General features: G+C 33.4%; 1 protein-coding gene across 1 annotated transcript in view; it reads left to right on the forward strand.

Annotated features, from left to right (window-relative positions):
• COL24A1 (collagen type XXIV alpha 1 chain) overlaps nt 1-13,141 on the forward strand; it is a gene marked incomplete at its 5' end in the record, with an annotated part of 394,608 nt that overhangs the window by 172,242 nt on the left and 209,225 nt on the right. Inside the window, 4 exons of the mRNA XM_082667637.1 lie at nt 2,678-2,731; nt 3,987-4,031; nt 8,131-8,184; nt 11,940-11,984. Coding sequence (XP_082523763.1) covers nt 2,678-2,731; nt 3,987-4,031; nt 8,131-8,184; nt 11,940-11,984 — 198 coding nt within the window. The remainder of the gene's footprint in view (nt 1-2,677; nt 2,732-3,986; nt 4,032-8,130; nt 8,185-11,939; nt 11,985-13,141) is intronic.

Below are 13,141 nucleotides of genomic sequence, written 5' to 3' on the forward strand. Positions count from 1 at the left end.
CCTTAAAGCCTATTAGATCTAATGTTAATATAATTACTCCAGCTGTTTTGGGGCTGGTAAATCACTTGCATATCTCTTCCCATTCTTTGAAATTTAATTTTCCTCATTTTTATGTTTTGGATGCGTTTCATGTAAACAGCATATAACTAGTTTTTTTCCCCCCTTAATACAGCTTTTATTCTTTTAAGATTATAAGGTAGTCTTGGAAGAGAAAGGAAAAAGGAACCTGGGCTTATTTGCCTCCCTGAAAGGGTTATTTTTGGTTTTTAGTCAGGGTGCCACTTCCCTAGGGTAAATAGCTGCAGTGAGGGAATAGCAGAATCTAGTTCTCTTAGATAACTCACCCCTCTTCTGGTTACACCTTGGGTATGGAGCTAAGCCAGTTTCTTAAACATATGCTCCAACCTAAAACTGTACCTTTATCAATGCCTTTTGAGACCTTGCAATTGTTGATAAGTTTTTGGTGTGTTCTTATTTTTAACTACATGTTTTATTAACCTATCATAATTCAATACAAAATTATTTTCACATGTTACAAAATTTCTGATCCTCCCAGAAAAGATTTTGCTTCTTCATCTAAGTCCCCCTTTTCACTTTGCTTATACTTCTAATTCTGTTACAACTCGTATTCTGATTTTTATTTTAAATTGCCTTCTCCCATAATAAATTATGAATTCATTGAGAACAGGGACTGTGTCTTATTTATATTTGTATACTCCAGGCCTCATGTTGTACTTTTTACTGGACCTTGCACATAGTAGAAAATTAATAAAATGTCAGATGAAAAAAATGAATGAACACATGAATTAAATAACTAAACATTAGCTATCCTGTGGTGGAATTTAAATATCGCAGCATTCTGATTCTGACCTTCAGTCTAAACATTTAAAAACCTATTACTTAGAGTTCTACAAGAACATTTTGGATATTAAGATTTAGAAGTCATTGTATCCGTTAGGATTCTTTCAGTTGTAAGTAATGGAAACTCAACTAAAATATGATTGTATAAATATGTGAGAAGTTTAGGAATTCAAACACAACTATACACAGGACCCCCAAAAATATCGTAAGAACCCAATCACTCCATTTGTTAATTCATTGATTTCATTCTCAGGTTCTCTCCCCTTCATAGTTTCCTTCTCTTTAGGTTTACATCATCCTTAATGCTATTCTGTCTTCCCAGTTGTTCCACTGTAGTCCAAAATTTTCTTTAGTTGGACTAACTTGGGTTTCTGGCTCATTACTGAACCAACCACTGTTTCTAGGGATGTAGAATATGCTGACTTAGGTCCCTGTCACATATCCACCCTTAAATTTAGTCAGGGGTAGAGTCACCTCCCCTCAAACCACATGGGGAAAGACTGTTTCCTTAAGGAAAATTAGGATGCTTTTGCCTGAAAAAACATGAATATATGTTGGACTTGCATAGAACAGTATACGCTCATTTCAGTAATCCATCTCTTCCTATTAAAAGTAAGAAAGCTGTGCAAAACTTCTAGGTTATTGCCTAAACTAATGCAGTTTCTTGAATGGTGCTTATGTACAGAATAAGCCTGTGATAATATATTACAGACTTTTAAACCGATGAAGTTTTTCATTTTTTGATTGTGTTAGAACACAGCAATGATAGACCAAGATATATCATGAAGGAAAGATTCTCATGCAGTTTTGTCACTCTGCTCCATTCCAAACTAAAAATCAGTCACCTGGCTAGATGTGCTATTTGGCATAGTTATTTGTTACAGTTTAAAATTAGATAAAACCATTTAATGGTTATAGACTTACTAAAAGCAATAATGCAAAGGTAGTTTCTAAAAGAGATTTACTTAAAACTTTGACACATTGCATAGTTAGGGGAACAGAACAAAATGAAAAATGTTGCCATGTTGAAGAGATGATATACAGTGTTTTCTGAAATAGGAAGATTTTTGTTTTAGTTACTTGGATGAATTGTTATTCAAAGAGCATTTGAGGACTTCCCTGGCAGTCTAGTGGTTAGGACACTGCACTTCCACTGTAGGGGGTGCAGGTTCGATCCCTAGTTGGGAAACTAAGGTCCCACATGCTGCGTGGCACAGCCAAAAAAAAGTAAATTAAAAAAAAAAAGAGTATTTGATTTTTAACAACATGCATTTAGATTAACAAAAGTTTTCTTTTAATCTTGAAATTCCTAATCATGTTCAGATTGTTACTTTCTTCTGCAAATTTTCCTCTCTTTTCACTAGCCTGCATCAAGAAAGGAAGTAAGTTGAACATTTCATATGAATAATGTGTTCCAGACTTTGCTAGTCTCTTAACAGATATTAAAACACTATATATCTTCTCCATCTGTTTTCAGACTTTGTGGACACTCTATTATCTTTTTATTGTACTAGTATCAGATTAACAATTGGGCCTATTGCTTTAAATTTAGGAGTACTTTTTATGAAAAGGTGTCTCCATACGGAGCAGATTATGTGAACATTAACATATTGTTTAAAAGTAAGTTTATCATATATTTTCCAACTTTTTGGATGGCAGGCGGTTTTCTGCTTATCTATCCTCCCATCCCATTTTGATAACTTCCTAATGGGAAATGAGTGGTACCAAATAGTATTGCACATCTGAGATTAATGCCTATTGAAAATGTATTAATTGAGCTAAAAATTTTATTGTGTGTCCTTATATTGCTTTACAGGGGCTCATTGGAAATAGAGGGCCTCCTGGACCTCCTGGTCTCAAAGGAACTCAGGTATGAAGTTCCTTTAAGCAATTTTTTTAATTCAGATGTTCCTTTTTTATTTTTTGTGGGACTTTAGTTTTTGCTCAAAGAAAACTTTGCATTAGTATGGACAATTTTTGCCATCAAGAATTTCAAGTTACCATTTTATATTCACAGTTATGGAATGGAATTTGGAATCATTTTAATGTTCTGAATTCATTAAGTGATTTATGTAGTGGTGTCCATGGAATGTCCGAAGAATCTGAGCCTAGAATCTCACTTATATGTACCAGAATTTATATTTAACATTTGTGTCTATTTTATATTTCTAACCCATATATTATATTTTAATTGAATTATGAACTGAGCAAAATGTTTTTAAATAAATAAAATAGAATATATGATTTCTAAAGAGGTCTGTAAATGTTCAGATGTGGTAATTATGAACTATTTATTTAAAGGTAAAAAATCAGTATGTTTAGAAAATATGTCAATAAATAGAATAAACACATTTATTACTTTTTAATTCTCTTAGAGAAAAAGTATAAAAATTATTTGTTTTAAGTTTTTCTATTCTCTATCCACCCATACAGCGTTTAATCCTTAGAAGAATGCACACAATTTTATATTTTATGACATTATAACTGATTTGATCCCGAAAATATTGGATCTATAAATTAGACAAAAAGAAACTCTAAAAAAAAGAAACTCTAGACATTAAGCTCCATTTGGGTAAGATCTGATATACCTTTATCTCTAAGGCTTAAGACAGAACTGAGACTCAAAAACATATTTGCTGAATGAATTAAGTATCAGAATGTGCCAAGAGCAAACATGTTCTGTACCAATAATTTTTTAATATACCAATGTGTATTGATTTCCATCTATTAAGAACTTGAGTTTCTCTCTATGTCAGAGATATTGAGACCAAGAAGGTAAAGGCTGTCCATAATCCACAATCTCAGTGATTCCTAATCCTGAGTTTTGTGATACCCTAATCACTTTCACTCTTAGCTGCCCTCAATTTTCTATATTTAACTTATATCATCTACCAATTGAAAAATAACCCAGTAGTACAATACATATCCCCCTTAATGTAGATATGATGTTGTCACACAAAAAATTTAAACATTATGGGGTGATATAGTTCTAAAATACAAGAAAACCACAGTATTATTTTCATTACATCTCAGAAAGAGCTTCAGATTTCAGGATAAATGGAATAAGGTTTACATTTTTAAATACTTATATCAGGCCATGACATGTTCTGATCTTCTTTGTTAAGGGAGAAGAAGGACTAATTGGATCCTTTGGAGAACTGGGGCCAAGAGTAGGTATCATATAAATAATTTTCGAAGCATGCTTCTCTTAAAGCAACTGTTTTGTAAATGTTTTTTAATGGCACCCAATTTTAAGTTATAGCAAAGAGCCAAGATTATAACAAACTATAGCCATACAATCCCCCCAAATAAAATAGACCTATAACTAAAATTTTCCAGGGATATTTTAAATGATATTATGCCTGTTACATATTTACTTATTCCTTCAGTTCCTTCAGTCTTACGGTCTTAGTAATTTGTACAATTTATTTATAAAGTTTCTCAAAATGTAATATGAAGCTAAATACATTAACCATTTTAGTAATATTTTGGAAATTTCTGTTTTCTGAGTTTGTCAGTAAAATTATGGAAAGCAAATAAGACGTATTTTCTGTCCAACTTTTTTTTTCCGATAATATTCTGTGGTAATACATGAATTTCATATTTTCAAGTTCTGAAAATGAATTTTTTAAGAATTTGGGGATGCATGACAAAAGTTTGCAATATCCTGAAGTAATTAAGTTGTGTGCAACACATTTTAAGAGGCATTATTAGACTCACATGAAATACATCTCACTCTTTACTTGAGAACATCATATTGTACAGGTTCTTGCAGTATTTTTACATTTAAAGAGACAGTAATTCCTTCTTTTGCACCTTTACCTAACTAGCACATATACTGCCACTCTCTTATTGAAAGAAAAAGAAGAGTTATTTTTGTTATTTTTTTTTTCATTTTTTGTGAGGTGAGTTATATAATGGAAAGACCATTGTTATTTGTGCTCCAGTGTAATTGACCTTATTTAAAATTTACTTCCCTAGAAAACAGGAAAACCATGTTCACCTCTTGCCTACTCGGTCATAATATTTGTTATTAATTGTTGCTACTATTGGTTGAATATTAATTTAGGCTTAGTGTTGCTCTAAGTTTGTCACAGGAATCATCCCTAATCTGAAACCAACCCTGCAAGAAATTGACTGCATTTTTAGATTTAAAAAAATAAGGCTTTAATATTATATGCTTAAGCATAACATGCTCAAGATAACCATAATATGACAGAACTTAAACAGGACCAAAAGCGATGGCTCCAATACTGATGCTCTGAATCGCTTGATTTCAAAGAGATTATAAATGTGCCAATACCTGATACCAGTGAGAATCTTTCCATAATGTAGATAATGATGTATAACTATTTCTTAATATACTGCAGTGCCTGAGTATTACATTATTAAAGATGAAAGAAATATTCCTGCTAAGGCTTTTTCCAGACAGTGTGAATAAAATGTATTATTAATTATTTTGTAAATATCAAAGTCCTGTAATGATTTAGACTCTTAACTACATTTCTTCTTTTATATCTGCAAATTGATTAGAGAGCAATTGATATTTAACAATAATAGGATAATTTTTTTATCCTTTGTTCTGCTTTGTGCTTGGTAGGGAACCACTAGACAATTTCAAGCAAGGCAGACACCAAAATTAGAACAACTTTTTTGGGTGGAAGTCCTAAATATAATTATAAGTTGCTAAAGTTTTTGTAAGTAGTCAAAACAGAATGAGAGCCAGAGGGTTGTTTTGTTTTGCTTTATTTTATTTTAAGAAAGAAAAATATGTGAGTACTTGTTAATGAATAGGAGTAATAAAATCCAAATATATAATGCCTAGTAGATATTATAAATTAGTATTCTTTTTAGCAATCTCCCCACACACTTTTTCTACTCCTAGAACACATTGGTTGAGGTATAGTGATCTCCTTAATCAAATCTTGCGTAATCAGACATCAGTTGTTTGATATTAGAAACCACCTACTGTAGATTACTCCAGGATATTGACTTTCTCTCCTTCAGGGATTTTGTCCTCTACTCTCTTCAGCTACTTACTGCTATGGTGAAACCTTTGACCTTGTCATTACCAGTAAGAGCAACCTCTTCATTTTCAATTTTAAACTTCTCATTCCCCAACCATCATCCCCTTTCTTTCTGGTACATTCTTTCTTATAACCCAATCCAACAGTCCCAAGAGAAATTTCAATTCATTGATTCTAAAGCCATTCCATTACTCCTTTCTCTCTCATCACCACATATCCCTACTCATCATGCTTAAAACATTGTAATTATCCCTTTGATAACATTCTGAATTCTATTTCTATAGCCATTTACTTTCACATTTTTAAATCATTATTTTATCCTTCTCCTCAACTCCATTTACTTCTATTAGCCCTTTACCTCACATCTTAGTTCCCTGAGAAGATTGAAGTAATCAGAAGAGAACTTTCACAAGTTTCTACCATCACTTCAATCCCACCTCCCTGTATCTATGCCATTTACTGTGCCTTCTCTCTTGTTAGTGGATGAACAGGCCATTTTTCTAGGTAAGGTCAAAACTTCCACTCATTCACTACATACTACATTGTCTTGCCTACTGAAGAACATTGATCCAGCAATTTTCCCCACTCTCTCCTACATCTTAATTTTGTTCTCTTTAATGGATCAATCCTATCGGCATATAAACATACTATTATTTCTTCTGGCTTAAAAACAAAAACAAAATTTGTATTGACTCCAGTTTTCCTTCCAGGTTTTACTTTTCTCTCCTTCCCTTTTCCAGAAAACTTCTCAAAAGTATTGGATTTACATAATTTTTCTCCTCACCTCATCTGCTGAAACCATTCTTGTCCCCACCACTCTGAAACAGTTGATCTTATGAAGGTCATTAATGACCTCCATGTTGCTGAATTCAGTGATCATTTCTCAGTCTTCATATTACTCAATATTTATATCCCTCAGATTCAACAAGATCACTCTCCTCCTGGAAAGACTTTCTTCACTTGTATTATCTTCCTCCTAGTTCTCTGGCAGCAGATTTGCATGTTTTCCTCATTTCTTCAAATTCTAAATTTTAGAGTACCCCGGGGCTTGGTTTGCGGACTGCTCTTTGGTATCTACACTCACTGCCTAGATGAGCTGGTCCATTCTATGGCTTTAAATGCCATGAAAATGCTGGTGATTTCCAAAACTATATGTTCAGTTCAGAACATTCTACCCCTAAGCTCTGCTCTTGTATTAACTACCACAAGATCTCTCCACTTAGATGTCTAACAAGATTATCAAACTGAAATGTCCAAAGCTAAACTTCCAATTTACCCTTCAAACCTGTTCTCTCACAGTCTACCTCATATCATTTGGCCCTTTAGTCAGGTTAAAGCTGAATGAACTCATTCTTGAGTTCATTCTTGACTCTTCTCTTTCTTTCACATTCCACACATGACCCATCAGCAATTCCTGGAAGCTCTGCTTTCAAACTATATACAGAATCTTACCACTTCTCACAGCTGCCTCTGTTCCCACCCTGATAATGCCACTGTCATCTCTCACTTGGATTATTGCAGTAGACTCCTCTTTGGACTCCCTGCTTCTGCTCTTACATCAGAGTGATCCTGTTAAAACATAGATCCTGGTGCTTCTCTTCTCAAAGCCTGCTAAGAGTTAAAGCCACTGAGAGTTAAAACCAAAGCCCTTACTGTAACCTGCCAGGCCTTTCATGACCTGGCTTCATATCCCCATTCCCTTCTTATCCCTCACCTTCTTACTCATCTCCTCTCTTACTGTCTCCAGCTGCATTGACTCTTCATCGTTTCTCCAACACACAGGCACATTCTTGCCTCAGGGCCTTTACACATGCTCTTCGCCTCTGCTTGGAATGCTCTTCCTTCAAATATCCATGTAACGTGTGCCTTTTTAAAAGTCTTTACTCAATTGCCACCCTCTCAGTGAGGTCTTTTTTGGCAGTCTTACCAAAAATTTTAACAAAACTACCACAACAGTTTATATCTCCCTTCCTGCTTAATTTGATGTTCTTCAAATTTACCACTACCTAACATACTAAGTATTTTACTTATTTTTTTTAAATTATCTTATCCTAGAGCTGTGCATGGCAAGTAGACAGTCAAACATGGTAGAATGAATGGCTAATGAGTTTGATGAAATGTATTTATCTAATAATTTTGAAGTGTTTCATCTCATAAGATAGTCTGAATTTCATAAATTAGGAAACTTTCAAAAATAAGAATGATTAAACATATCTTTTTTTTTTTTTCCTTTCCCTTCTAGGGAAAACCAGGTCCAAAGGGGTATGCAGGTGAATCAGGACCAGAAGGCTTGAAGGTAAAGCAACTGACTTTATTACCAGTTACAAAGTATAATTTTCAAAAAGATAAAGTTATGACTTTCATAACAATATAAAATAAACACATGTCAAAGATTTTATTCAACTCATTAATTGAAGGAACCAGTCATATGTTAAAACTTGTTCAAATATTGAATAGCATTTGAAGTGCTATATGTCTTTATATCTATATCTGTATATATGTCTATAAATATCTATGACTATATGTCTATGTTATTGGATATGCATTTTAGTAAAGGAATGTTCAGATGTGTAGTTAGATACAGGACAATAAACCATAACTGAGGGCTGTCTATTACACTGGACAGAAATCTACAAGTTACTATAACTTCTCATAAAAAATTTATGTGTGTGTGTGTGTGTGTGTGTGTATTTTCACTAAGTCTGGGTCCTTTAATCAATAATATACAGTAAGTCTAAGTAAGCACATACCCTGCATAATCATTGGGTGTTCTTCATACTTTTATGACATTGAAAAAATGTGTTACCTACTTTCTTGCTTTGTTTTCAAGTACTGTATGATTTTTTTGTAACACAAACAAATATAAAGTAAGGCAGTGGGGCTTCCCTGGTGGCGCAGTGGTTGAGAGTCCGCCTGCCGATGCAGGGGACACGGGTTCGTGCTCCGGTCCAGGAAGATCCCACATGCCGCGGAGCGGCTGGGCGTGTGAGCCATGGCCGCTGAGCCTGCGCTTCCGGAGCCTGTGCTCCGCAACGGGAGAGGCCACAGCAGTGAGAGGCCCGCGTACCGCAAAACAAAACAAAACAAAACAAAAAACAAAAACAAAAAACAAAAAAAAAATAAAGTAAGGCAGTGGTTTTATATGTACAGCATTAAGGTCTGAAAGGAAATAACTTATAAGAATTGGTGATTTGTACAGATTTAAAATTCAATGAAAAATTGAATTGCATCACAGATGTATTGCTAAAGCTAGAGTTCATTATTTATTTTAAACTCTTCGTTTTTGTGATATAGAAACTAAGGAAAAAACCAAACAACACTTTTTGAGGTTAATTAATAAAGAAATATGAGCTAAAATATTTTTTATTATGTCAGCATGTCTGTTGCTGAAATTATCTTGGGAGAGTATGTGTACCTGACTCTCAAGTTACATAGAAAAACTCCCAGAAAATAGAAGCATGATATTTATAAATAGAAGGCTTAATTCTCCTTTACCGTATTTAATCCCTGTACTGCCAAATAGCTCTAAGAAATCCACCTGTGAGCTACCATCCAGTCAAACTGGCAAGAGACCAATCTCAGTCATTATTGACATCCTGCCTTCTCCCTAGAATTACACCAACATCTAGGTGGCATCTGTGTTACCTAGGAAGTGAAGGAAGTTCTTTAATGTTCAGTCCTCATACTTGTCTCTGAAATTTCTTCCTTGGTGTATTACATAGCTATTCACTAGGACCTGGCACTCCCTTAGGGGAACCTTGCACTCTTGGGGAGCACTTGGGGGTTGGTTAAGGGTCACTGCCTTTCACAGAACTCTAGGATCTCTATTTTCTCCCTAGGCCTGGGGAATTATTCCTCTCTGTCTCTTTTTGCCCTCAAAGACAACTCATCTCCTACATTCAGGCTCTTTGAAAATTAAAGCATGAATGTGGGTAATCTGCAAGCAACTTTTGCTTTCTGCCTGTTAACACAGACCTCCCTTAAGACTACGTATCACAAAGGGTCCATCTCCCTAGTTGGAATTTGAGAGGGGCGTTGGGTAAGGAGGAGAAAATAAAAGAAAATTAATTATATATATGTATATATACACATACATATTATGTATATATTTGTATATATATGTAAAATCCTGCCACATTATTTTCTACAAAAGCTGTCTAATGAACTATCAGTCAAAAACTAGGATTTCCAACCTACTACTACAATGTTTTATTCTTTACTATTTATCTAAATGCATACAGAAATAAAAAAGAAAATTTTTATAGTCTTTGAAAGTTTATTTCAAACTGATTACCTATATGAATATTAGGTTTCAGTGCTTAAAATCAGCACCATCCAATAGAGTATGTAATACAAATCACAGATGTGAGCCACAGTAAAAAAAAAAAAAAAAAGTGAAAAGAAATAGGAGAGATTAATTTCATTTTATATATATATATATATATATATATATATATATATATATATATTTTTTTTTTTTTTTTGTGGTACATGGGCCTCTCACTGTTGTGGCCTCTCCTGTTGCGGAGCACAGGCTCCGGACACGCAGGCTCAGCGGCCATGGCTCACGAGCCCAGCCGCTCCGCGGCATATGGGATCTTCCCGGACCGGGGCATGAACCCGTGTCCCCTGCATCGGCAGGCGGACTCTCAACCACTGCGCCACCAGGGAAGCCCTTCAGTAATATATTTTATGTAACCCAAGATATAAGAATATTATCATTTCAACATGTAATCAATATTAAAATTATTAATGAGATTTTTTATACAAAGTCTTTGAAATATAGTGTGTATATTATTCTTATATCACATTTCAGTTCAGACCAGTTAATTTCAAATGCTGAGTAGCTACATATCATGAGTGGCTGCAGTATTGTTCAGTGAGTTTAACTACCCCACACTGCAATATAATAATTTTTAATCAGCAGTTGATGGTTTAATTTCCTATCTCTGGTATAAATAAAATGTACATTCCTGTCAGATTAACTATATGTGGTACCCTGAACTTAATCTTCTACTTTCATTAATCTGTGCTTTTGTTCAGCCTTTGCTCATGCCATTCCTCACCACTAAAAATGGCTCTTTCTCATCACCAGTGTAAAAATCACCTATTTTTCAGGGCCCAACTCAAATACAGTTTCATAATTTATTATTTGAAACCATTAATATTTGGATTTTAAAAAGGTAATATATATATATATTTTATATATATATATATATATATATATACACACACACACACACATACACATACATATTGTATTTTACTTAACACTGCCAGCAGACTATGGGACAGCACAACCATAATTAGACACATTGATATTTCTATGGTGAAACGTAAGGATGTTCAGATTAATCAATCTATATCAAGACTATAAGTAGCCTCACTCAGATCAGGTAAAAGCATTATTATCAAATAAACACAAGTTAGGTTAAGTTTGCCACTAAATGTGTTGTGAAAAACTTTGGGTTTTCAGAGCTTTAGGGAAGGCAGAACTGCAGTTAAGATTATGAACATGCATTACTTCTCCAGTGAAGCCAGCTCTAGCTGCACGCGCACACAGGGTGCCTGTGCCTAGGAACTCCTTTACTACTTACCTGTAGCGTGTGTTCTGTTCTACTTGTTCTGCTCAGCATTGTGAGATACCTTATCTACTGAAACAAAGAGAGTATTCCTGCGCACAAGGGCTTTATTTTCATTCTTCTTAGTATCTTCTACAGTGGCAGCCTACCACTCTGCCATTTATACAGTATACCTCAGTAGATATTTCATTTTTTTAATTTTATTTGTAAAAGTGTTTTAAAAGTGATTAAAAGTCATAAATAGAAGAATGTAATTTAAGAAAACAAGTTAATAGTATTTGAATGAAAATACAGGAAAGACTACGTTCCATACAAATACTGTAACAAGAGTTTTGAATAACTGAAAGTTTCTTTGTGATTTTCTAGGTTATAACTAGATAATTACATTAAAATGAAAACAGGAGCAATATTGAGAGTAATCTTGTTTGAAAAATAATCATTTTTGCAACTTTATATTCTTTATTAACAGGGAGAAGTAGGAGACCAAGGAAACATTGGGAAGATTGGTGAAACAGTAAGCTTATTTTATGCTCTTATCTTCAACTTTTAAATCATCTTGTGAGCATTTTTAGGAATCATGTTAGCATGATCTTTGCTTATAAAATTCAGAATACAAAATACTTATCCACTACAAATTTAAATTTATTGGTGATGTGACAAATAAAACCTACTCTACAAAAGAGAAATGAGGGAAAACACAGATACTGATAGTTTTATCCAATAGAAATTACATTTGTGATCTCAGGAATATTCTTGTATCTAATATTTGGTCTTTACATTTAGTTCTGATCATCTCAAACTAAATTTGACCGTAATGTTTTTCATGATTAAAACGCTACAGATTATCAAACCATAAAATATTATAATAGGTGGAAGATACTTTTCTTTGTATTTGAAAGATTGGAGTAAACCATGAGGTAAGTCATTGGGAAACATAATTTCTTTCCTCGAAAGTTTGCCTTGTTTAAATTTACATTATTGAGGAAGTAGGAGGCTTCATGTTGTATTTGAATCAGGTATGTTAGGGGTAATTTTCTTTTTTTCTATGGGACAAGTCAGCTACAATATTCTCTAACAAATGAACTTACATAACATATAAAGTGGTGAATTAAATTAATGAAAGGCAAGTGACTTTATCTACAGAGTGTGCTGGGTTGTCACAAAGAAAGTCATACTGTTTAATAACAGTATTTATTTAATAGGTTAAATGAGCAAATATAATTTTCTATAACCTATCTTACAACTTAAATAAAAATAAATTTTCTTAAAAATTGCTTTGTGAGCTTAAATAATTAAATATATTTTCTAGCCTGGTAGTAAAACAGCAATACATTTCTGATACTCTTAATTTTTGTCACTAATTATTAATAAAAATAGGGAGATGATCCATTTAGTCTTAAAAGATCATTGCCATACCATTTAATCCTGAGTCACTAGAAGATGAATATTTTTTTCCTTTTTTTAACCAAAAGGGAAATTTCAATGGAGTATTTATATCAATTCAGTTATTCAAGGTTTCTCATCAAGTATGAATGTAATCTGTATTTCTCTGTCATTCAAATTTTTTAAAATTTAAAGAAATGAAATTCTGCCATTTCTGAGTGACAAATTGCTTAAAAATATATATAAACTAAAATTTATAGCCAAACTTAAAATAACAATGAAGAACAT

The sequence above is a fragment of the Grampus griseus genome (genome assembly GCF_964374135.1).
Source record: "Grampus griseus genome assembly, chromosome: 1".
NCBI lineage: Eukaryota > Metazoa > Chordata > Mammalia > Artiodactyla > Delphinidae > Grampus > Grampus griseus.